Raw genomic sequence first — 26,312 nt, 5'->3', positions numbered from 1 at the left:
TTTTTTTTTTCAATATCGGGTGTGTTTTTTACCCCAGAAATATTATATTGGGTATATAATATTGAAATGATAATCAAAATATGAAACTTGTAATTATTCTTTTACTTTATTACTTTCGGGACCATCTGTTGGGAAGGCTGCAGGTCCCCCAAGAATGTTCCAGTAATTTGTTCGGGCCGTCCCGAATGCCGTCCCCAACAGAGGCCTCAGAAGGCTGGTTGGGGGCGACTGTGAAAACGAAAACGTGCGTTCGGAGGCGAGTAGGCTGTTGGGGACTGCATTGGGGACGACTGTGAAAACGGCCTTTATACTCATTTTATACAGCAGCTAGATGGTTGGAGACTTCCTGAGCACTCACAAAGAAAACGTGCGTTCAGAGGCGAGTAGGCTGTTGGGGACTGCATTGGGGACGACTGTGAAACCGGCCCTTACACTCATTTTATACAGCAGCTAGATGGTTGGAGACTTCCTGAGCACAGAGATGTGAACCAAATGAGGAGTAGATCTAAGTGGCAATTAATGCAGAGACTGAGCTCATTATATAGGGGCCGCCAGAGCTTGATTCAACTTGCAAGAAGGACGCAGAAATGAAGGCACAGGGGAGGAAGAGTTGACACTCCTGCTCTGAACAACAGAAAGAACGACTTACTCTACTATAAGGGGAGAAGGGGGGAGTGAGGTAGAACACGCAAGCCTGGTCACTATGGAAGCCACGAGGCGAATCGTGATCAAACATGCAGCATACTGTACGTTAGAATTATACAAAGGATGATGAAATCATAGGCTATGTAACACCTCCCCACAAAGAAAAAGAAATTTACAAAGGAAATTTCTTATTACTCTAAAACAATCTGTCTAAAGTCTAGATAAGCAATCTGCAATTACATTTTCTTTTCCCTTGACATGTTGTATATCTAATGAATACTCCTGAAGAAGTAGACTCCATCTTGTCAATCTCTGATTTTTATCTTTAAACTTACTAAGGAATTTCAGTGGGTTATGATCGGTATAAATGACTATGGGGTCAAAACCAGAACACAAATAAAATGAAAAATGCTGTAAACCCAAAATCAAGGCCAAAAGCTCTTTCTCAATAGTGGAGTAGTTCTTTTGAGGTGGAGTGAACTTCTTACTGTAATAAGATACAGGGTGTTCAATACCCTGATCATCCTCTTGCATCAAAACAGCCCCAGCTCCTGTATCACTTGCATCAACAGCCATCTTAAAAGGCTTAGCAAAATTTGGAGTAGCGAGCACTGGCTGACTTAATAGGATAGCTTTAAGTTTACTGAAAGAGGATTCACAGTTATCGGTCCACACAAATTTAACTCCCTTTTTCAGTAGGTCTGTAAGTGGTGATACAAGAATTGAAAAGTTAAGAACAAATCTCCTGCAATAACCTACCATTCCCAAAAATCTTTGTAGCTCTTTCTTACTTTTACGTCTGGGAAGATCACTTATAACCTGAACCTTAGCTCTTGGTGGTGCAACGTGTCCATCACCAATTACGTACCCAAGGTACTGAACTTTAGGTTGACCAAACTCACACTTTGATAAATTAGCTACAAGATTAGCCTGAACCAAATGCTCAAGAAATTTACTGACATGGCATAGGTGATCTTTCCAGTTGTCACTGAAGATTAATACATCATCAATATAAACAACACACCCTGCCAAACCCTCTGTTACAACATTCATGAGCTTCTGAAAAGTGGCTGGTGCATTCTTCATACCATATGGCATTACAGAACATGCAAAAGTCTTTCCTAGTGTTACAAAACATGAGATCTCCCTAGCACGTTCAGTCATAGGTACTTGCCAGTATCCCTTTAACAAATTAAACAATTAATGTTTAATTGGTTAATGCAATCTTATCTATGCAATCTTCCACGCGAGGGAGAGGGTAAGTGTCTGTTTTGGTTATCTGATTAACACGTCTGTAGTCGATGCAAAGCTGCTGTGACCCACCTGGCTTAGGGACTAGAGTGACAGGAGAACTCCACTCGCTCTGACAGGGCTCAATCATCTTGTGATCCAACAGGTAGCCAAGCTCCTTCTGGATGAGAGGAACTTTCTCTGGGTTCACACGGTAAGGAGGCAGTTTCATTGGCTTTGCGTCTCCAACATCGACATCATGCATCAACTCAGTGGTTCTTCCTGGAGTGGCACGGAACACTTGCGGGTACTCCTGCAGTAATGCCGAAAACTCCTACCTTTCCTCGGGAGCTAGATGAGAAAGCTTAGTCTGGAGATCATTCATGATATCAGGATTCTTCCCCAAACTATCACTAAGGCTCATACTGCATGGGAGAGCTTCACTTGCAGACTCGGGTGGAACAGCTACAATGCAGACTGGGTTATTTTCGTCCCGCCTGTGATATAACTTTAGCATGTTGATGTGACAAAGTCGCTTGTTCTTTCTACAATCTGGTGTGGCGATGACATAGTTGACATCACTGAGTTTCTTCTCCACGAAATAAGGACCACTAAACTTGGCTTGAAGAGGTAGCCCATCCACCGGTAGCAGAATCAAAACCTGATCTCCTGGCTGAAAGTGGCGTAACCTGGACTTCTTATCATACCAAGTCTTCATCTTCTCCTGAGCAGCTCCTAAATTCTCTCTCGCCAGCTGTAAAGCAGTGGACAGCCGTTCTTTGAACTTCATCACATACTCCAGCATGTTGACGTCATCTTCCTCCGACAGCCAGCATTCCTTGAGTAGCTTAAGGGGTCCTCTTACTTCATGGCCAAACAGTATTTCAAACCGTGAGAAGCCCAGTGATTCATTTGGAGATTCTCTTGTGGCAAATACAACGAATGGAAGACCTTTATCCCAGTCTTTCTGATGTTCCAAACCGTATTTCTTGAGCATCGATTTCAGTGTTTGATGATATCTCTCCAACGCTCCTTGGGTCTGGGGATGGTAAGCTGAAGACGTGATCTGGGTGATGCCCAACTCTTTCAGAGACTGCTTGAAAACATTTGGCATGAAATTACTTCCCCGGTCTGACTGTACCTCCTTGGGCAGACCAAACTTTGTGAAGTACCCTAGCATTTCCTTAACCACTTTCTTTGCTGAGATATTTCTACGTGGAATGGCTTCAGGATAACAAGTAGCCATATAAATCAGGGTCAACACATAAGAAAATCCTGAAGAAGTCTTAGGAAGAGGGCCCACAATATATACCAACACACGGGTGAATTGCACCTCAAAAGGAGGAATGGGAACTAGAGGTGCAACCTTTTCGATCTGATTACACTTCCCCACAACTTGACAGGTGTGACAAGACTTACAATACCAGGAAACATCTCTGAAGATACCTGGCCAGTAGAAGTGTTTCAAAATGCGTGCCACAGTCTTCCTCACTCCAAGGTGTCCTGCCTAACTGGAATCATGTGCCACTCTAATGATATCCTGCCTACCAACACGTGGGATGCCAACTTGATGTACAACCTCTCATTCACAGTCGTCTGATGCTGTTGGGGGTCTCCACTTCCTCATAAGTACTCCTGACTTTATATAATAACATGTAGAAGCACCAGCTGACTCTTCCTCACTGCAAGCAGAGTTAGCTAGACCTTTCAACTCAGGGTCAGCAACCTGCAACTCAACCAACTCTTGACGAGACAAATTATCAACACTACGGGGTGCTGGCTCATCTGGTGAGTAGTCCAAATTAGCAAGAAAAGTGTCAGCTAGGATAACATCATCATCATCATTATCCTCTAAGTCACCAGTAACATTAGACTTAGCCCTAGTGACAGCACATGCAGAGAACACATCAGGGATATCACAGTCCTGGGTCGCAGTCACTGGTTCACTAGACAGCTGAGGAGCTGGACACACTTGACTTCCATCAACACCATTTCCAAGTAAGAAAGTTACACCTGGCATTGGGAGTGTCTCAACCAACCCAACCATAACGGAACCATTAACAAAATCAGACTCTAAATTCACTCTGCACAGAGGGACAGAGAAGTAATTATTCCCTACACCTTGTAAGATTACAGTTTCATCAGAGGAATTAACATTAGAGCCTAGAACACTGGTCAGCATAAGGGATTGGCAAGCACCTGTATCACGATATATTTTAACTGATTTCCTGTCATTACTGTCCAGAGAACTGACAAAACCATCAGACAGGAAATTAGCACATGAACTCTTGAGAGTGTCACCCACGTTACTGCTCAAAAGAGGAGCTCCATCATGAGAATTTAATTTACCCCTCAAAGCAGGTTCAGTTAACTCGGTTAAAGAATTCTGGGAACTCTCAAGGGTGGACACTAGACCAATTGACTGAATATTTAAAGACTCCTTTTAGTTCACATCACGCTGTCTCCTGAAACATTTCTCCGTAGTATGACCAAGCTTACCACAATAAGTACATTTACTTTTCTGAAATCTAGAGGTGAAGCTGGTATTTACTTCCTGAGAAACATCTTTATTCTCTTTCCTGTTACCTGTGCTCTGAGTAGAGGCAACGTACTTACTCTCAGCTTTCCTTTTTTCTTTAGAATATCTCTTGTGAGTGAGAACAAATTCATCAGCTAAAACTGCAGCATCAGACAAATTATCTATTCTTTTCTCATCAAGATATAGGCTTACATCTTTATTAATACACCTTTTGAAATCCTCCAGCAAAATCATCTGCTTAAATTTATCAAAATCAGAATTTACATTCTTAGAATTTAACCACGGCTCTAACAGATCTTCTTTGATTTTTGCATACTCAACATGGGATTGCTTATCTTGCTTATAAGTTGTCCTAAATTTTAGTCTATAGGCTTCAGGAACAAGCTCATAGGCCTTAACAATCAAGCTCTTAACTACATCATACTTATCAGATTGATCCTGAGGCAAAGATGCATAAGTTACTTGAGCTTTACCGGTGAGAATAGTCTGAAGGAGTACTGGCCAATACTTTTTGGGCCAATTAAAACCTGTAGCTACCCTCTCAAACAACTGAAAATACTTTGTTAAATCAGATTCATTAAAAGGAGGGACTAGTTTAACATTTTTAACCACATCAAAATCATCAGAGCTAGATGATCCAGTTCCACCTTGTTTCATGTGATACTCATGGTCTGCCTGAATCCTAGCAAGTTCAGTTTGTGCCTCCTGAATACGAGCCTGAGACTCAGCCTCCTTAGCACGTGCCTGAAATTCAGCCTCCTTAGGACGAGCCTCCTGCAGCTCTAGCTGTAACTTAGCTATTTCAATCTGCGTTTGCTCATCTGGAGGAGTTACATCAAACAAGCTTTTATTAATCATGCCAACAATTTGATCTTTAGAATGATGAGAGTGAACAGCAATTCCCAGTTGTTGAGCAACAAGCTTAAGTTCATTCTTTGTTCTGTTTTCTACATCACACACGGTTTGCACATTTGACAAAAAATCTTTGGCTTCATTAAGAGTAGTAATAGTAGACATCATCAATAAATCACAGTCACAAAATATCAAACAATATCCTTATGATAATATCCTCAATATCCTGATAAGAGGTCGCCAAATTTATGTTACGGAACAGAGAGAGATAATGAACACTACAAGTGAGAATACTAAAATCACTACTGTCCCGCAAAGTTCCAGGTTCAAAACAAGAGTTAGGTTGTTGTTGTTGTTGTGATATTCGTCCCAGATCAGACTGGGACACGGGCAAATAAGTGAGCCCGTTACAGGTGCGCTAGCATGCGCTGCTCATATTAGCGAGGAGGGGGGTGGCGACTGACCACCCGCAGCAGAAGTTCCATCGGCAAACGGGCAACAATGGCAGAGGCATCACGGACATCATCCCCAGATGGCACAAAAGCACCTCCCAAATGCGAGCGGAAGATGTCAGTGACAGGACACCTTAGCATATAATGAAGGAGGGGCTCCGTCTCCCTCTCTAAGCAATGTTCACACGAGTCAGGTTCCACCCCAGTGATCTGCTTATAACATAAAAAGCCAAGCCGCAAGCGCCTGAGCCTCACAAGCAAAAAATTTGGCAGACCTGGGGGGGGCTGCAGCTGGGAGTATGATGTAGCAGCGGCATACCACGTGGCAGAACGGGAGCCCTCTGATACCACTAGCCTATGCTCTTCCAATGACAACTGCCAGATTGTAGCAGCGAAAGACTTGACAATCTGAGCCCGGCCTCTGCCGAATGGGAACGTGACAGCAGGAAGGGAACATGCAGAGCGTGCAGCCTCATCCGCCAACTCGTTCCCGTGGATGCCAACATGCCCCGGGAGCCAGTGCAGGACAACAGATGCACCCCTGCAGACCAGGAGAGAGGCGAAGGTGTAAATCGCTGACAGCAAAAAGACATTATCCTTGAGGGAGAAGGAGCGAAGACCCATGATGGCAGAGAGCGAGTCCGAATGGACGACCACACGGCGATATTGATGGTGGTGTGCATGCCGCAAAGCCCCCAGTATAGCTGCCAGCTCTGCCTGGAACACAGAGGCCCCCTGTGAAAGCCGCCAAGACTCCACCGTGTCCCCAAAAATGAAGGCCGCCCCTGCAGCACCATCAGCCGCCACAGAACCATCAGTGTAGTACACAGCCGATCCCGGAGATCCCAGAGCCGCAACCCGGCGGAGACCATCCTGACGGAGGAGGGCAGGGATGGTGCCACGGGGCTTGGCACGTGCTGGACAAATCAACTGGAATGGGGGAGGCTCCCATGGGGGCGGATACTCAAACCCAGCAAAGGGTGCATCAGGGACCTGGCAGATGGAGTCAGCAGCCCCCATGTCATGCAACATAGCAACCGTTGCTCGAGCCCAGTCTCGCCGAGGGGCCGGGTCAGGAGGGCGTGACAAGAGCCTCAGGAGGAGAGCAGAGACAGGGAGAGTGGGTCTGCGGTGTACCAGCTGCAGAGTAGTTGCTGCAGCACGGAGCATAATTCTACCCCTCAAAGATGGGAAACTGCTCTCCAACCTCAGATTGACCAGCCGGGTCCAAGGAGGCGCATGCAGAATGACCCGCAGCGTCATTCTGCATGACCTCAAGAGACTGAGAAACCCGCGAGGCAAGACCAGTCAAGCATATGGCACTGTAATCTACCAGCGACCTAATAGCGTGTGTGTAAAAAGTTCTGAGTACCATATAGGAGGCCCCCAAACTCTTCTTGGAGAGGGAGCGAAGGGCAGAGAGAGACGTGTGGACGCTCAGCTCACGCAAATAGCGGACATGGCTCGCAAAGGTGAGGTTACTATCGAACCACACCCCAAGATACTTGTGGACGGCCACGAAGGACAGCTGGTGACCCCCAGCACGAGTGGAAAATGTGGGGGAAGGAGGCCAAAAGGCAAACACTTTGACTTGGCAAAGTTGATTTTGAGGCCAAGTTCTGAGCATTTGCCATAACCTGGCCAGAGCCTCGTTCGCCTGGGCAAAGCAGTCCCTCCTGGTAAAGATCAGGGCCAGATCATCGGCATAAGATAAGAGGGTGACCCCATGACCGAAGTCTACATCAAGGAGCCCTCCACCAGAACGTTAAAAAGGAGAGGGCTCAACACACTCCCTGAGGAGTACCATTCTGGTAGTCATAAAAGGGGGAGAGACGCCCCTGAAATCGGACTCCTGCTGAGCGACCACAAAGAAGTCACTAACCCATGACAAAAGCTTACCGCCCACCCCCCGAGCCGCCAGAGCCTGCAAGATGACCGCAGGGCTTGCCAGCTCGAAGGCCTTCTCGAGGTCAAGGAACACCGCCATCCCCACACCACCCCGAAGCTCCCCAAGGAACGATGCAAGGCAGTGAGAAGCACTCCTGCCAGGATGATAAGCAAAGATCCTTGGGTGAAGCGGACCCAGTCTCCATGCAAGACGCGCCCGCACAACTCGCTCAGCCGTCTTGGCAATACAGCTAAGGAGGGAAATGGGGCGCATGGCACCGGGAGCATTTGGCTTCGGGATAGGGTGAATAACAGCAGCCTTCCACAAACTCGGGAGACGCCCTTCAGACCATGAGAGGTTGAGCAGACCAAGAAGCCGCTCCATACCACAATCTCCCGCGTGTGACAGGATGGAGTATGTCAGCCCATCAAGGCCTGGAGCAGTGTCCGCCCTGCGCCGCAAAGCTGCCAGCAGCTCCCTACTGGTGATGGGGCAATCGGCTGGGTCAGACTGATCACACGCCGCCTGGACAGCCACAGCACGAGAGTCGGACAATTGCTCTTGAACAGCCAAGACTGATCGCGGGAGATTGGAGGAGGAGGAGCGGTCAGCAAAGTGCTGAGCCAGGCGGTTGGCCTCTGCAACAGGGTCGGGATGCGAAGGCGGACGGGAGGGACGTGGACCAGAGACGGACCTGATTCTCCTCCACATCTCACGAAGTGTGGAGTGAGAATCAAGGGTGCGACACCATACAATCCACGCCTCCTCCCTAAGGCGACGCTTCTCCGCAAGGACATGACGAGACACGGCAAACAAGCACCGGCGGCACGGCGAAGTGCGGCGCCGCCGGTACTGTCTGCGTGCCGCATTAAGCCTGCGGTTCAGCTCTTTGACCCTATCGCAGTAGAACCAACCGTCCCGGTAGCACCTTGCAAAGCGCTCGCAAAGGGATGGCAATAGAAGCAGCCTGCCGAAAGACAGCGGCAACCTGATCTGCACAACTCTCTAGGTCCAACGCCGGGGAGAGGAGGAGAAAAGTGAGAGGGCCTTATCAAAGGCTTTCCCAATCTGCCCTGCCCACATCCCACCGTAGCGGAGGCGGCTCGAAGAGAGAGGGTGGGGAGGCAATGGCAGGTCCACCACCATGGCAAAGTGATCGCTCATAAGGTAGGGATGGATCGACCACACAGTGGAGCCTGCTAGAGGAGTCGAGAGGAAGGCCAGGTCCAGCCGACCTCCACGGACATGTGTGGGTTCGTTGACATCATTCAGCAGGGATACACCACCCACCTCCTCCAGAGTGATGGAAATGTGCCGACCTGCCTCGTTGGAGGGAGAGGCGAGGACAACAGAGCATGGTGTGCGTTGGAAATCGCCCCCAATGTATACCGGCCCCCGGCAGCCTGGGAGAACAAGTCCCCCAGCTCCAGGGCTGCCCGAGAACTACGGTACACATTGTACACAGTAAGGGGCGACCCCGCCAAGTGAAGCACCACGCCCTGGACCTCCACACCCTCTCCACAGACGGGAGGGGGTACACAGCTAGTGGAGGCAATGTGGTCACGGACCAGTATGGCACAGCCCCTGGACACACCACGCTCACGAGGGAGGAGATGGGCGGTATAACCCGCCAAACGAAAGGAGGAGCCCTCAGACAGAAGGGTTTCCTGCAGCAGAATAAGATGCGGGCGATCTCTGACGGCCACCTCTTGAAGGAGGGGTAGCTTGCTCATTGCCCCAACACAGTTCCACTGGAGGAGGCGAAGGGAGACGACCTCCCCGCATCCAGAGACAGACTGAGGCGGGGATCGCTCGACCCCCGAGTCAAAGGAGGAGTTGATGGAAGCACCTGAGGGGCAGACGGGAGTCGGAGAGTGGCAGGAGTCTGGGCACGACGGGGCCGAGCCCTGACCCCAGCCCTGGACGCCTTCTGTGCAGTCGTCCATGTGGGCGAGCCCGACTTCCGAGGGGCGCGAGGAGGCCTGCCCGAGACAGGAGCAGGGGTCCCTCGCCGCTTGCTGACGCTCCACTCCAGCCACCTGTCGATCACAGCCACCAAGGGGCCTGACTCCAGCTGAACCCCCAAAGCCCGAGCCACTGCACTCGTGATGGCCTCCGCCATCTGAGCCCCAAGGTGACGCAGCTCGTCCTTGGTAAATAGCGGTTCCTCTGGAGTAGACGCCTGAGACACTGGCGCTGTCACAGGAGCTGCCGGGAAGGAGGAGGTGAGGGCACCCGAGCCACCGGGGTCGCTGGATGGTGAACCTCTGCCACCGCACTGGCTGTCCTCAAAGCAGGTGTCAAGGGGGGAAAGGCCGACTCGCTCAGAACCGGTGGGCCTGGCTCCTGAGAGCGGCGCTGCTGACCCCAAACAAAAGTGCCCGGCGGAGCGGGTGTCGCTATCGATGCCTGTTGCTGCCGCACCCAAGAGACTTGCCCCTCCCTGCCCTGAGTCACCCTCTTCACCCTCGCAGGGCAGCTGGGATGCCAGGCATGGTGAGCGCCTGCACAGTTGGGACAGCGGGCGGCGACCGGCTCCTTCGCCTTGAACCTCGCAAGGCACTGCTCGGTTTCGTGGGAGCCGCTGCACATCCCACACACCACAGGTCTGTTGCAGCTCGCACGGTGGTGGCAGCCGAACCTCTGGCAGCGGAAGCATGCATGCAGCTGCTCTGGAGTGTAAGGGCGCAGCCAGTACACACCCCAGTTCCCCAGATCTAGGGAGGGAACAAGAGGGCCCCGGAGGGTTACGAACACCTGCAGCGTCTCCTCCCGAGTCCTCTGGTGCTGACACCTGGTCGCCTCCTCTACCAAGTCGTGTTGGAGCAGGATGTCCACAGGCATACGGCGAGGGTATCCCATCACCACGGCCTTGGTGACCTGTCCGCCCCGTGTTAGCTCTACCACCTTCACGACAGCTGCCTCGTCCTCTGCCACCGCCTTGAGTTGCAGGTATGCCTCCTCTGTTGCTGGAATCAATACACAGCTTTCGTCCCTCCCAAAGCGATTGGTCACAGCAAGACCCGGCAGCTGCCTCTCCAGGGCCGCAACTGCGTCGTAGCTGGTGGTGTAGCCCGGCTGCAGAGGAACCCTGAAAGCGGGGAAGGAGGAGCGGGGAGGAGGGGGAGCTGCCACCGACACAGAAGGGCGAGGTGCAGGTGGAGGCCTTTTTGTAGCAGGCGCTGAAAAACCCTGGGCTGCAGGCTTGGTAACGGGTGAACGCCTAGCCCTGCGAGTTACAAGGGTAAACCCCTCAGCACTCTCAGAGGCATCAGCATCAACGGCGGGATTGGCAGCGGTAGCAGTGGTGGCAGAAGGAGCAGTGGTGGGGGCTGGAGACAGAGGAGCAGGCAGAATCACGTCCATCCCCTCATGGCGACGGGCGACCTTCCTGGGTGCAGCAGAGGAGGAAGCAGAGGAGCCAGAGACAGGACTCCCTGGACAAGCCCGATCGCCAGCAGATACAGTTGAGCTGTCTCCTGATTCATGCCGCACCCTCTTCTTTCCAGAAGTTAAGCACTTCTTGCCCTTGTCAGTAGGTGGGTGGGTGACCGATAGTGAGTCACATCGAATTGTGGCAACTCCTGGATGGGTGACAGCATCCATACCCTCACCCAACGCCCCAGGAACCGTCCCAACCCTATCTCCAGCAGTGAGGACTCTAGCAGATGGATCAGGTATCGGGATCCTCGATGGCAGAGGATTCCTCGAAGACCCTGGGGGTCTAGACCTAGCCTTGCCTGCCATGACAGACAGGCAGAATCACTCACACAGGCACGCACACAAACACAAACAAGCACACAGAAACACAGGAAGGAGCCTACCTACTGTGGTGGAAACTGCCCCCCCGCTAGCGGAGGGCGAGACAGCCCCTGCCACAGCCCCGAAGGTCTTGCCTACTCCTAGCCTAACCAGAGTTTTGGCTCACCCCTGCAGCTTCCTATAACCACACCCGACTACGGGGCCCCTTGTGTACCAGGCCTAGCGCTGAAACCGCGGGGTTCGGCTTCGTACCACGTACCAGGGGAACACTAAGAGCCGGAAAGGAAATACAGTAAGAGGCAAAAAGAAACCACTGAAGGGCGAGTGCGCACAAGCGTGAGCACCCCGGTACACAACAGTGGCTGGAGACCAAGGCGTGGTCAGGATGAAGGCGGCGAGCAACGACAGCAACAACACCTCAAAGCACTGTCGAGAGACAAGAAGGGCAGAGCAGCTCGATCAACGTCGAACCGGAGAGCTGTTACCCTTGTTGAAACAAGACAGGAGCAGGAGATGTTGTCAGTGTGGAGGCAGGCAGCAGAGTGTGAAGAGTTAGGTAAAATTACAAGTTAAAGTTTAATGCTCAAACTAACAACTAAACATTCAGGACTCATAAAGATAATGTAATGGTAAAAGCAGGTTAAATATATGGTTAACTGCAATAGCCTCTATTAAAACGAAATTAGCAAGAGTAAATTTATCTAAGTCAGTCCTAATAAAATGAGAAAACCGGATAATGCTCAGTTAATGCAAGATATATTATTACAGATACAAAATATTATTAATAATGGCTGACATCAAAAACTCCACATGAATCGCAAAAACCTTACCAGACCCACGAACCAACACCTCAGGCCACACAGTACAAGAAAAATGATAACAACACTTATACTCAAATTATACAGTAGCTAGATATTTGGAGACTTCCTGAGCACTGACAAAGATAATTCACTATACAGGGGAGGACAGAGATGTGAACCAAATGAGGAGTAGATCTAAGTGGCAATTAATGCAGAGACTGAGCTCATTATATAGGGGCCGCCAGAGCTTAATTCAACTTGCAAGAAGGACGCGGAAATGAAGGCACAGGGGAGGAAGAGTTGACAGTCCTGCTCTGAACAACAGAAAGAACGACTTACTCTACTATAAGGGGAGAAGGGGGGAGTGAGGTAGAACACGCAAGCCTGGTCACTATGGAAGCCACGAGGCGAATCGTGATCAAACATGCAGCATACTGTACGTTAGAATTATACAAAGGATGATGAAATCATAGGCTATGTAACAATGTATATAAGTGCTGGAGGGGTGTGATCCATCCTTAATAAACACCTTCAGATTAGGATGTATTTAAATGTTGGAGGGGTGTGATCCATCCTTAGTAAACACCTTCAGGTTAGGATGTATTGCTGGAGGGGTGTGATCCATCCTTAATAAACATCATCAGGTTAGGATGTATTGCTGGAGGGGTGTGATACATCCTTAATAAACACCTTCAGGTTAGGATGTATTGCTGGAGGGGTGTGATCCATCCTTAATAAACACCTTCAGGTTAGGATGTATTTAAATGCTGGAGGGGTGTGATACATCCTTAATAAACACCTTCAGGTTAGGAAGTATTTAAATGCTGGAGGGGTGTGATCCATCCTTAATAAATACCTTCAGGTTAGGATGTATTGCTGGAGGGGTGTGATCCATCCTTAATAAGCACCTTCAGGTAAGGATGTATATAAGTGCTGAAGGGGTGTGATACATCCTTAATAAACACCTTCAGGTTAGGATGTATTGCTGGAGGGGTGTGATCCATCCTTAATAAACACCTTCAGGTTAGGATGTATTGCTGGAGGGGTGTGATCCATCCTTAATAAACACCTTCAGGTTAGGATGTATTGCTGGAGGGGTGTGATCCATCCTTAATAAGCACCTTCAGGTAAGGATGTATATAAGTGCTGAAGGGGTGTGATACATCCTTAATAAACACCTTCAGGTTAGGATGTATTGCTGGAGGGGTGTGATCCATCCTTAATAAACACCTTCAGGTTAGGATGTATTGCTGGAGTGGTGTGATCCATCCTTAATAAGCACCTTCAGGTAAGGATGTATATAAGTGCTGAAGGGGTGTGATACATCCTTAATAAACACCTTCAGGTTAGGATGTATTGCTGGAGGGGTGTGATACATCCTTAATAAACACCTTCAGGTTAGGATGTATTGCTGGATGGTGTGATCCATCCTTAATAAACACCTTCAGGTTAGGATGTATATAAGTGCTGGAGGGGTGTGATCCATCCTTAATAAACACCTTCAGGTTAGGATGTATTGCTGGAGGGGTGTGATCCATCCTTAATAAACACCTTCAGGTTAGGATGTATTGCTGGAGGGGTGTGATACATCCTTAATAAACACCTTCGGTACGACACATCCCTCCTTAGTTGAAGGAAAGGCCGACACCTCGAGGCCAGAACTGTCGCCACAAATCGTTGCCTGGCAGCCTCCACCGCCTTGTGCCCGGACTTGCCACACAGCCTCCATGACAGCGTTCGTTGTGGGTTGAAGTGAGACTAAAGATAAACAAATTCGACCCCATATGACCTTGACTTTTGACCCCTTGACCCTGCAGACCTAATCAGTTCATAGACCCTTCATACTGTATCACTGACCAAAATTTATTCGAAATCCGTCTAGGCGTTCAGGACATATTGCGTCTACACTCACATGACCTTGACCTTTGACCTCGACATTAGTGACCTAATCAGTTTATTATTCCTTCATACTGTATAACTGTCAAAACTGTGGTCGAAATCCGTCGGAGGATGAAGAAGATATTGCACGCACACCCATGTGACCTTGACATTTAGCCTATGATCTTGCTGTCTTAATCGGTTCATCATCCCTTCATACTGTATCACTGACGAAAGTTTGGTGGAAATCCATTGACGGGTTCTGGAGATATTGAACGCACACCCATGTGACTTTGACCTTTGACCCCATGACCTTGCTCAACTAAACAGTTCATCGTCCCTTCATATCGCATCACTGACAAAATTTTTGTTGAAATCCGTCGAGGGATTCAGGAGATATTGCGTCTACACTCCTGTGACACATGTTGTAACGACGATCGCAAGCTGGAGAGAGAGAGAGAGAGAGAGAGAGAGAGACCCAAACCTGGGGATAAAGTTTGCTTTGCTGCTGAATATCGATGACTTAGGTTTGAATCAATATAGGGCTGCTTCCCACCACCTAGAGAGAGAGAGAGAGAGAGAGAGAGAGAAAGCATATGATAGTAAACCAACATAATGACACAAACACTCTGCTGTCAGTGGTTTAGGCCTGAACCCACAAAAAGCCCCTTGAACCCCATCTCATTGCCTTACCGTCCTACTCACACACACACACACACACACACACACACACACACACACACACACACAGGATCTCGCGTTCGACTCCTATTGGTCAGCAGACGCACAAGCATACATACAGGTGCACAAGAAAGGACCCGAGACACTGCCCCAGCCCGGACATCATGGGTCATTTCTGGCTGATGAGTTACACTGGCGAGAGATGGGGAATGGTACTACAGTGTAACTCATCAGCTAGAAATGACACAGTTATTGTGTACATCCGGAAAAGGCAGGAATCCCTCTTTCTCTCTCTCTCTCTCTCTCTCTCTCTCTCTCTCTCTCTCTAAGAAGTAATGTTGTATATTAGGCATCTTGATAATTTTCACTAAGCACATCATGGTATATATTCATTAACTACCTCACTGTGTAATTAGCACATTGAGGGTTGTTAACTACCTCACTGTGTAATTAGCACATTGAGGGTTGTTAACTACCTCACTGTGTAATTAGCACATTGAGCTTTGTTAACTACCTCACTGTGTAATTAGCGCATTGAGGGTTGTTAACTACCTCACTGTGTAATTAGCACATTGAGGGTTGTTAACTACCTCACTGTGTAATTAGCACATTGAGGGTTGTTAACTACCTCACTGTGTAATTAGCACATTGAGGGTTGTTAACTACCTCACTGTGTAATTAGCACATTGAGGGTAATTATCCAGCCTGGCCTGACCGCTCAGTGAACAAGACGAGTCAGTCAGTCCACGATACACAGTCAGTCCACGATACAGTCAGTCCACGATACACAGTCAGTCCATAATACACAGCCTGTCCACGATACCCAGTCAGTCCACGATACTCAGTCAGTCCACGATACACACTTTATATACAGAATGGACAATGTATTGATGGTATATACAGAATGGTCAGTGTATTGATGGTATATACAGAGTGGACAGTGTATTGATGGTATATACAGAGTGGACAGTGTATTGATCGTATATACAGAATGGACAATGTATTGATGGTATATACAGAGTGGACAGTGTATTGATGATATATACAGAGTGGACAGTGTATTGATGGTATATACAGAGTGGACAGTGTATTGATGGTATATACAGAGTGGACAGTGTATTGATGGTATATACAGAGTGGACAGTGTATTGATGGTATATACAGAGTGGACAGTGTATTGATGGTATATACAGAGTGGACAGTGTATTGATGGTATATACAGAGTGGACAGTGTATTGATGGTATATACAGAGTGGACAGTGTATTGATGCACGGGTGTATTTCTTGGCGGTGAACCAACAAGAAATTTAAAGGTAGACCTAAATTTAAAGGTAGAAATTTAAAGATATTTAAATTTAAAAGTAGAAATTTAAAGGTAGACATAAATATAAAGGTTGAAATTTTAAGGTAGACTTAAATTTTAATTTAAAGGTAGACTTAAATTTAAAGGTAGAAATTTAAAGGTAGACCTAAATTTAAAGGTAGAAATTTAAAGATAGACTTAAATTATAAGGTAGAAATTTAAAGATAGACTTAAATTAAGAGGTGGAAATTTAAAGGTAGACTTAAATTTAGAGGAAGAAAATTTAAGGTAGACATTTTCATTTAAAGGTAGACTTAAATTTAAAGGTAGAAATTTAAAAGTAGAAATTTAAAGGTAGATTTAAATTTAAAGGAAGAAATTTTAAGGCAGACTTAAATTTTAATTTGAAGGTAGACTTAAATTTAAAGGTAGAAACATAAATGTTGGCTTAAATTAAAAGTAGAAATTTAAAGATAGACTTAAATCTAAAGGTAGATTTTTAAAGGTAGACTTTAATAAAAAGGTTGAAAATTCAAGGTAGACTAAAATTTTAAGGTAGAAATTGAAAGGTAGACTTAAATTTAAATGTAGAAATTTTAAGGTAGAATTAAATTATAATTTAAAAGTAGACTTAAATTTAAAGGTAGAAACATAAATGTTGGCTTTAATTTAAAGGTAGAAACATAAATGTTGGCTTAAATTTAAAGGTAGAAACATAAATGTTGGCTTAAATTTAAAGGTAGAAAAATAAATGTTGGCTTAAATTTAAAGGTAGACTTAAATTTAAAGGTAGAAACATAAATGTTGGCTTAAATTTAAAGGTAGAAATTTTTAGGTAGACATATATAAAGGTAGAAATTTTAAGGTAGACTTAAATTTTAATTTAAAGGTAGACTTAAATTTAAAGGTAGAAACATAAATGTAGACTTAAATTTTAAGGTAGATATTTAAAGGTAGATCTAAAAGTCTGGCTAATGAAAGTGTGAAGAACGCGATTATGATACAAAAATTCAGCCGCTTTTGTAATATATATAAAAAAAAAAAAATCCACGCTTCCGTGGAAAAAGGACGCGCTTACGACACGCGGATCCGCGCTCTCGCAAAACGGCGGGTCAGGTAAGGGTCTCACCTGTTTATTTTTAAATAGTAGGTCAAAGGTTAAGGTCACAAGAATTGGCTAAGCTTTACTTCTGCAAAGTCAGCTTAAACAGTTTTTCTCCGACTTAGACCAAACTTGGTGGAGGGGTTGAAGGTAAGATAGGAAAGAAGAAATTAGAATACCAATCAGTCAAAGGTCAAGGTCACAAGGCCAGGTCAGAGTTCTACCCGCGTGTCTGTGTGGGAACAAAGTTACTGAAATACTGTTACTCTCACTGTCACCAGCCCTAGGGAAGGACTGAGGATCACCCAAGCACTGGACCCTCTTTCAGTACAATGAGTGATTGGTCAGGGTCACATGGCAAGTTCAACAGTTTTTATGCGATTAAAGTCCAACTCTGAGGAAAGGTTCAGGGCAGATCAAGGATAATTGGGGTCGATTTACAGAATAATGGGTCGGAGGTCAAGGTGACAGAGCAAGATCAAAGTTCCAGGCCATATGGCAAGGTCAACTCACACCATTTTTTATCTGATATGGACCTGTCTTGGTGGAAGGGTTAAGGGTCACGCAGGAATGAAGTATTGATTCTGAGAGCAATTAATCAAAGGTGAAGGTCACACGGCAAAGTCTAATGTTCGGCCATTAGACCAGGTGGTGGCGCGGGTGTGCCACTCTTGTTTTTTTTTTCTTATTTATTTGATATTTTTTGTTTTACTTTTTCTATTTTGTTCTATAATATCGTTTTTAAATATTTTTATTTAATATAACATCTCTGTCAGTCGATAGCCAGACGCCATAATCCCATAAGGGGTGGTCGTTTATCTCTGAGTTAGTTTTTACATGGGGGGGCACTAACCCTCCGTCAACCCACGTGTTAACACGTAGGGAACGCGTATGGGTTGGTTATATGGTTACCACCCAGCGCTGTAAATGGTTTCCTGACTTATAGGAAACCACTACTTTTGCTACTCAGTGTAATGTCACCTGAAAAGAATATAATTGTGTGTGTGTGTGTGTGTGTGTGTGTGTGTGTGTGTGTGTGTGTGTGTGTGTGTGTGTGTGTGTGCCTGCACACTTTTCATTGTATAAACATTTATCTCTCTTTCCATGTATATATTTTCTGTCCTTCCTTCTTTACTTCCTTCCTTGTTCTTTACAGTCATTTTTTGCCTTCCTTCCTTCCTTCCTTCCTTCCTTGTTCCTTAAAGTCATATTATGGTTTACTTCTTTCTTTCCTTCCTTCGTTTCCTCCTTCCTTCCTTCCTTCCCTTTCTTTCTCACTTTTTTATTTCCAGTCTCTCTGTCTCCATCTCTTCATCTGTACCCATTGATCAGTTAGTCAGTCAAAATAATTATCTATGAAAGTTGATCATCCATGTATCTGTTAATCTATTTGTCAGCCTGTCAGTCTGTCTACCAGTGTATCTATCTATAAATAACGCATCTATCTATCTGCCTGCATACACGTACCTACCTACCAACCATCCTACTTACCTGTCTGCCTTCCTATCTACCTATACATTCCAGCCTACTAACTTACCTACCCACGTAGCTACCCTCCAACCTACCTACCTATTTACCTACTCACTCTGTCTACCTAACTACCTACCTCTTTTTTGCCCCTTAAATTACTACCTAAAAACAAAGAATGTAATTCCACGTGAAGACTAATCTAATTATTTAATTCAAGTTAAGGGAAAACTCATTAGGCTAATTGCTCTAAGGTTGTTGTTGTCGTGATGATGATGATGATGATGATGATGATAGTGATGATGATGATGATGATAGTGGAGGGGTAGTCGTTGATAATGATGATTATTATTATTGTTATTATTATTATCATTATTATTACTATTATTATTATTATTATTATTATTATTACTATGGTGTTGATGATGATGATGGTCATGATGATATATATATATATATATATATAATGTAGTCCGTGGAACGGACTATTTTGCTAATTCCAAGATTCTGGTACATAAAGTTTTATACAAGAGCCACTCTCTCTCTCTCTCTCTCTCTCTCTCTCTCTCTCTCTCTCTCTCTCTCTCTCTCTCTCTCTCTCTCTCTCTCTCTCTCTCTCTCTCTCTCTCAAAAGGCTTAGTATTCAAAACCTTGGGAACGAATTTGAAAAAGAAAAAAAGAAGTGGCTGAATTCGTGATGTGAATTGTTTGTTTGACGGTAATATACATACATGGAGTTGGTCTGCAGTCCTAACGGACCCGGGTTCAAATCCCGTTGGTGCAGGGAACAGTTTAAAGATTTGAATTTCATAAAATCAGACTTTACTGATCTACCAGAAGACCCGCCGACATGTCGTAAAAATACCCCCGCTAATACCAATACACCAGTCCTGTATGAGACAGCCCTAGCATGTATTCAGTATGGAAGGTGGGTGTTAGCGCCGAAGTGGTGACATGTTGAGGTGTGCGGTACGTAGGAGGACTACTGGGCCTTGAAAGCGGGCTTTGAAGCCTATGCCCAGAGTCGGTCACATAAAAAAAAAAAAAAAAAAAAAAAAAAACATACATAATACATGAAAACTAACACACATTTAGCTTAAATACATATATACCTACATATATAGCCGACATTCATACATACTGTATATACATACAGTACACACATACATAGCCGACATACACACATACATACATACATACATACAGAGATATATTGGAAGTAACAATGTCTATGCAAATTACAAAATGAACAATATTCAGTTATCAAGTACAGACAGTGAAAAGGATCTTGGTGTGATAATATCAAATGACCTAAAACCAAGCAAGCAGTGTACCGATGCGGTTAAAATTGCAAACAAGCTAGTGGGTTTTATTGGAAGAACTTTCGAGTTTAAATCGGAAAAAGTCATACTTGCCTTGTACTGCTCACTAGTGCGCCCCCATCTTGAGTATTGTGTGCAATTCTGGTCTCCGTACTACAGAAAGGACATTGAAAAATTAGAGAAAATTCAGCGAAGAATCACAAAAATGATACCACGACTTAGAAACAAACCATATGAGGAACGTCTTGAAGAACTAAAATTATTTAGCCTAACGCAGCGCAGGTTAAGAGGGGACCTTATTGAAGTTTTCGAAATCATGAAGGGATATGACAACTTAGACATGAATAAATATTTTGATATAGACCGGTCGAGTCAAACCAGAAGTAATGGCTGCAAAATTATGGGAAAGCGATTCCAATCCCACGAAGCAAAATACTTCTTTAACAGAGTTGTAAATATCTGGAACAGATTACCCTCAGATACCATGAACAGTATCTCAATTGAGACATTCGAAAACAAATTAGACAAGTATTTGCACAAGAATCCTCAGCTGACTCTTTTTCTATCCGAATAACTTGCTTTTATAGCCACGGTACATGTAAGTTCATGCCCCTTTTGTCTACGAGACACCCCGTAAACAATGTACCCGTACATAGTGTTGCGTCACGTTATTATACATTTTCAATTTATTCAGTGCAAACAAAGCAATATAAGCACAGATTAGGATCTGCACAGATAACCCTGAGTTAACGGTCACTACTCTTACTTTCGACCTGTGATGGGCTGTGGATCTCTGAGGGTCCATGTTAGTCAAGCGACCGCCATCGGGATTGTTTTAATGTACCAGGGGTCACTGCTTCAGGATGAAACTTGTGTACTTGTCCCATATGGGAGAGTTCCCTGTCTCAGTGGAGTGAACGGAGCTATTGCCTGATTGACTGCTGCCCACCTTAAAAGCGCCAGGCAAGGCTGCCGAACCACCCCTAAACATCCACACTGTGCAGTGCCCTCGTGTCTACAGGACACCCCGTGAACTTAACATAGCGTCACGTCACGTCATTATACATTTTTCGATTTACCCAAAGCAAATGAGGTAATATACAGTAAGCACAGATTAGGATCTGCACAGATAACCCTGAGTTAACGGTCACTACTCTTAATTTCGACCTGTGATGGGCTGTGGATCACTGACGGTCCCTGTTAGTCAAGTGACCACCATCGGGATTTTTTTAATGTACCAGGGGTCACTGCTTCAGGATGAAACTTGTGTACTTGTCCCACATGGGAGAGTTCCTTGTCTCAGTGGAGTGAACGGAGCTATTGCCTGATTGACTGCTGCCTACCTAAAAAGCGCCAGGGAAGGTTGCCGCACCACCCCTAAACATCCACTCTGTGCATTGCACATCCACACTGTGCACTGTGCAGTCCCCTTTTATCTAAGACACCCGTCTTATATATTTTTCAATCTCCCCAATGCAAAGAAAGCAATATAAGCACAGATTAGGATCTGCACAGATAACCCTGAGTTAACGGTCACTACTCTTACTTTCGACCTGTGATGGGCTGTGGATCACTGAGGGTCCCTGTTAGTCAAGTGACCACCATCAGGATTTTTTTAATGTACCAGGGGTCACTGCTTCAGGATGAAACTTGTGTACTTGTCCCACAAGGGAGAGTTCCTTGTCTCAGTGGAGCGAACGGAGCTAGGGCCTGATTGACTGCTGCATACCTTAAAAGCGCCAGGCAAGGCTGCTGCACCACCCCTAAACATCCACACTGTGCAGTGTGTAGCTTCCACATTATGTCCACAGACTTCCCATTAACTCAATGTACCGGTTTATAATGTCATGCCGTAACTATTATTTTATTTGTTTACTTTCTCTTTCAGGTTACTCAATCGGGTAGCTTATAGATAAAGTATTATAGAATGTGACTTTTCCTTTCCAGTGTTTCCTATAAAGTTTCCATGTCAGTTTTTCCATGCTGCATGGTAGTTTTTCTCACTTTTTCCTGGAGGGTTTGGTGGTGGGGGGAGCCTTCTTGCTTTACTATCCTTATCCTTCAGCATGTAGAGTTAGATATTGTAGTCATAGTTTTCTCTAACAAGCAGCCTCGAAAGGACCATAAGGTCTGTTGCTGTTTGCTTTCCTGTGTAATCCTGTGTAATCCTTCTTTCCTTCCATCTTCTTCTATCTTTCTTTCCTTCATTCTTTCCTCGTCCTTCTGCCTACGGGTGACTTTACACTCCCTCTTCTGTTTTTCATTCCTTCATTCTTTCCTCTTCTGCCTATGGGTGACTCTACACTGAGTGACAAGCCAAATGGTTTCCTGTACACTAGGAAACTATTTACTACGCTGGATGTAACCTTAAAACCAAATTTTGGCGCCTGGAGGTTTAGTGGGTAATTACTGTGCTCCAGTCGGATTCAGCCTGTAAAGGTTTATATCCAAGGGGTGGTTGGGGTTTATTGCTCACGTAATGCCACTCAGGGATGAGTGAGGTTGGTCACTCTCATCTTAAATGTCAGGACCAACTGTCTAACCCCGGGCTCCTACGCGCCTCATGGGGAAACGTAGGATTGGATGATGGATGGATGGATACAAGTATACATATACTGTACACATACACATATACACATACATACATACACACACACACACACACATATATATATATATATATATATATATATATATATATATATATATATATATATATATATATATATGTTAGAAAGAATGAAGCAAAGGCCACAAGCCCTCAATAACCGTTCCCTCCAAGAGAAAAACAAAATAGAGAGCCAAATTCAAAATCCGATCATTTCGAGATGCCTGGACACACTGCGTTTGAAAGACTGGAGATCATAGCTAGCAGGGAATACAGACAGAGGGAGACAGTTCCAGAGTTGACCTGTTGCATAAAGGAAGAATTAGGAGTAACCGTTAACTCTTGCATTAAAGAGTTGGTCAGAAATGAAATGAAAGTTTGCTGCTAGATGGGTGCTACGCGCCCGTCGTATAGGTGGAGGAATGCAAGTAGACAGTTCAGAGGAGCAATGACCATTGAAGTAGCGTTAGAAAAGAGTTGAAGATGCAACAGTGTGGCGAAGAGACAGAGGATGAAGGGAGGCAGTACGAGGAGGAGAGTTAATGAGATGAAAAGCCTTTGATTCCACCCTACTGAGAAGAGCTGTATGGGGAACCTTCCCACACATGAGACCTGTACTCTACACATGGGCGGATAAAACCCGCATATAGAGTCAACAAATGTGCAGGGGTAAAGAAGAATTGGAGATGGCTTAGCACACCTAATCTTAAAAGCAGATTTTACAAGAGATGTAATGTGATCTTTCCAGAGGAGTCCCAAGTAAATTAAACCCCAAACATATTCAAGGATGATGCAGGATTAAGCCGAATATTATTAAACATTAGTGGGTACACCTGTGGAAGATTTTGTCGGGTTGATAGGTGTAAAAACTGAGTCTTAGATGCATTAAAAACAACAAGATTATTTTTACCCCAGTCAGAGATACGAGCCAAGTTAGACATTAGGTGTGCCATAGCCTCATCCCTTGTTTGTTGAAATAACTGCTGAGATGAACGTTGTGGAAACCGAATGGAAAGGTGAAGGATGGATTCATCAACGTACGAGTGGGTAGGGTTAGATGTACGGCATAGGTCATTGATGAATAAAAGGGAGAGAGTGGGTGATAGGACAGAGCCCTGAGGAACACCATTGTTGACAGATCTAGAAGAAAGATGGCCGTCTACAACAGCGGCTATAGAACGACCAGAAAGGAAGCTAGAGTTGAAGGCACAGATAGAAGGATAGAAACCAATGGAGGGCAATTTGGAAATTAAAGATTTATGCCAGACTCGATCGAAAGCCTTTGAGATGTCAAGTACAATGGCAAAGCTTTCGCCGAAGTCCCAAAAGGAGGATGACCAAAACTCTGAAAGGTAGGTGAGAAGATCGCCAGTGGAGTGTCCCTGACAGAATCCATACTGACGATTGGAAAGAAGTTTGTGGTAAGAAAGATGCTTTAAAATTTTTCTATTAATAATTGACTCAAAAACTTTTGAGATACAGCATGTTAAAGCAATTGGACGATAGTTAAAGGGTTGGGAATGGTCACCCTTCTTTGGGACTGGCTGAATGAGAGCAAATTTCAGCAAGAAGTAAACGTACAAGTTGATGGACAAAGGCGAAGGAGTTTACCTAGTCAGGGTGTAAGCACAGAAGAACAGTTCTTGAGGATAACAGGAGGGACTCCATCAGGCCCATATGCATTGTTAGTATTGAGGCATAAGATGGTAGAAAATACATCAGCTGAAGAAATTTTAATGTCAGTCATGAGGAAGTCAGAGGTGAGAAGTGATGGAGGAACAGCACCGGAATCGTCTACGGCGGAATTGGAGGAGAAAGTCTGAGTGAAGACATCTGCTTTATCAGTAGAAGAAATAGCTACAGAGCCATCAGAGTAGAAAAGAGGAGGGAAGGATGATGAGGCAAAATTGTTAGAAAGGTTTTTGGCAAGGTGCCAGAAGGAGCGGGAAGAATTCGAATTGAAGAGTTGAGAGCATTTAGTCCGGATGAAATTATTTTTAGCAGAGCGAAGAACAGACTTAGCACAATTCTGGGCAGAAACATAAAAAAGATGTGATTCAGGGGTGGGTTGGCTCCGGTACCTTTTATAGGCTCTCTCCTTGTTGCAGACACCATTAGAACAGGCATGATTGAACCAAGGTTTTCTTGCATTAGTCAAAGGATATGAGAAAGGAATGTATGCTTCCATGCCCGAGAGAATAACCTCCGTAATGCGCAAGGCACAATCAGATGGCTCCCCGCCATGGAAACAATAATCATTTGAGGGAAAATCAAAGAAGTACTGCCTGAGGGTCTCCCAAACTGCACCTCCAAAGTGCAACAGATGACGTTTCTTTGGAGGGTCCACAGGCCGTAACAGAGCAATAGGACAGGTAAAAGTAATAAGGTTGTGATTGGAGGAGCCCAACAGAGAGAAAAGATTAATAGTGTAAACAGAAAGTTTAGTTGTAAGGAAGAGGTCAAGTATGTTGGAGCTCTCTCCAAGGAGGTCAGGGATACAGGTAGGGTGCTGTACAAGCTGCTCTAGGTCATTAAGGATAGAACAGATGTAGGCTTGTTCACCAAGTGGATCAGTGAAAGGAGAGGAGAGCCAAAGGTGGTGGTGAACATTGAAATCTCCTAGAATGGAGACTTCAGAAAAAGGAGAAATGGATAGAATATGTTCCATCGCAGAAGTAAGATAGTCAAAGAATTTTTGATAGTCAGTAGAATTAGGGGATAAGTAAACAGCGCAGATCTATTTAGTCAGAAAATGACAAGAAAGCCAAAGCCAGAGTGTAGTGAATTCAGAAGAATCGAGTTCAGGAACACGAGAGCAAGATAAGTCGTTGCGTATATATGCACAACAGCCACCTTTGGCTTTGAAATGAGTATAGAGAAAGTAGGAGGATACAGACAAAAGGTTTCCTGTCATTTGTCTCAGACAGCTGATTCTCTGTGAGGAAAAGAAGGTGAGGTCTAGAGGAGAAGAGGTGGTGCTCAACAGAGCGAAAATTAGAGGAAAAGCCGGAAATGTTGCTGAAATGAAGAAGTGAGTCAGAGAGTGGTTCCAGGCAACTCGGGTTGTCACTGGGAGGGGTGGTAGAATATATATATATATATGTATATATTGGTAGGAGAAGGGATCTTTATTTTGTTTTTGTTGATTTGGAAAAGGCCTTTGACAGAGTCCCTAGAGAGGTGGTGAAGTGGGCAATGAGAAAGCTTGGCTTGGAGGAGTGGCTGGTTAGGATGGTTATGGCCATGTATGTGGGTGCTCACACCCAGGTGAGAGTGAATGGAGATTTGAGTGATGAGTTTTCCGTGAATGTTGGTGTGCATCAGGGGTCAGTCTTGAGTCCCATGTTGTTTATCATGGTACTTGAAGCCCTTTCACATGACTTTAGAAACGGACTCCCATGGGAGTTGTTGTATGCTGATGATTTGGTGTTGATTGCAGAGAATGAAAGGGAGGCGGTGGAAAGGTTTAGGAAGTGGAGAGATGGTATGTGGCAAAAGGGTTTAAGGGTAAATGCAGATAAAACAAAAGTGATGATATCTAGGGTTGGTGGTGGTACTGTCAATGACGAGGGAGAGTGGCCATGTGCAGTTTGCCACAAGGGCGTGGGAAGTAATTCCATCTTGTGCGGTGTGTGTGATAAATGGGTGCATAAGAGATGTAGTGGTATCAGAGGTAGACTGTGAGATAATGCTGATTTTATGTGTACGGCGTGCCGGGCTGAGCAGGTGGAGATCGTCAGACGTGAAAGGATTGAACTTGCTGGTGAATCTCTTGAGTGTGTG

General features: G+C 45.3%; 1 protein-coding gene across 1 annotated transcript; it reads right to left on the bottom strand.

The window, feature by feature from the left end:
- Positions 1 to 5,703: 5,703 nt before the first annotated feature.
- LOC145411941 (uncharacterized) lies at positions 5,704 to 6,888 on the bottom strand. Its single transcript, XM_080281910.1, has one exon. The coding sequence runs from the start codon at positions 6,886 to 6,888 to the stop codon at positions 5,704 to 5,706; it is 1,185 nt and encodes a 394-aa protein (XP_080138036.1).
- Between the last annotated feature and the right edge of the window lie 19,424 nt (positions 6,889 to 26,312).

Source organism: Coenobita brevimanus, chromosome 91, assembly GCF_032717465.1.
Source record: "Coenobita brevimanus isolate Jiangsu-jjx chromosome 91, ASM3271746v2, whole genome shotgun sequence".
In the NCBI taxonomy this organism is placed as follows: domain Eukaryota; kingdom Metazoa; phylum Arthropoda; class Malacostraca; order Decapoda; family Coenobitidae; genus Coenobita; species Coenobita brevimanus.
Note: the sequence above shows the minus strand (reverse complement) of the source record. Positions and strands in the feature narration are given on the sequence as shown.

Coding starts and splice junctions, on each gene's coding strand:
- LOC145411941 (XM_080281910.1), bottom strand. CDS start 6,888: ATGCTCCGTGCTGCAGCAACTACTCTGCAGCTGGTACACCGCAGACCC.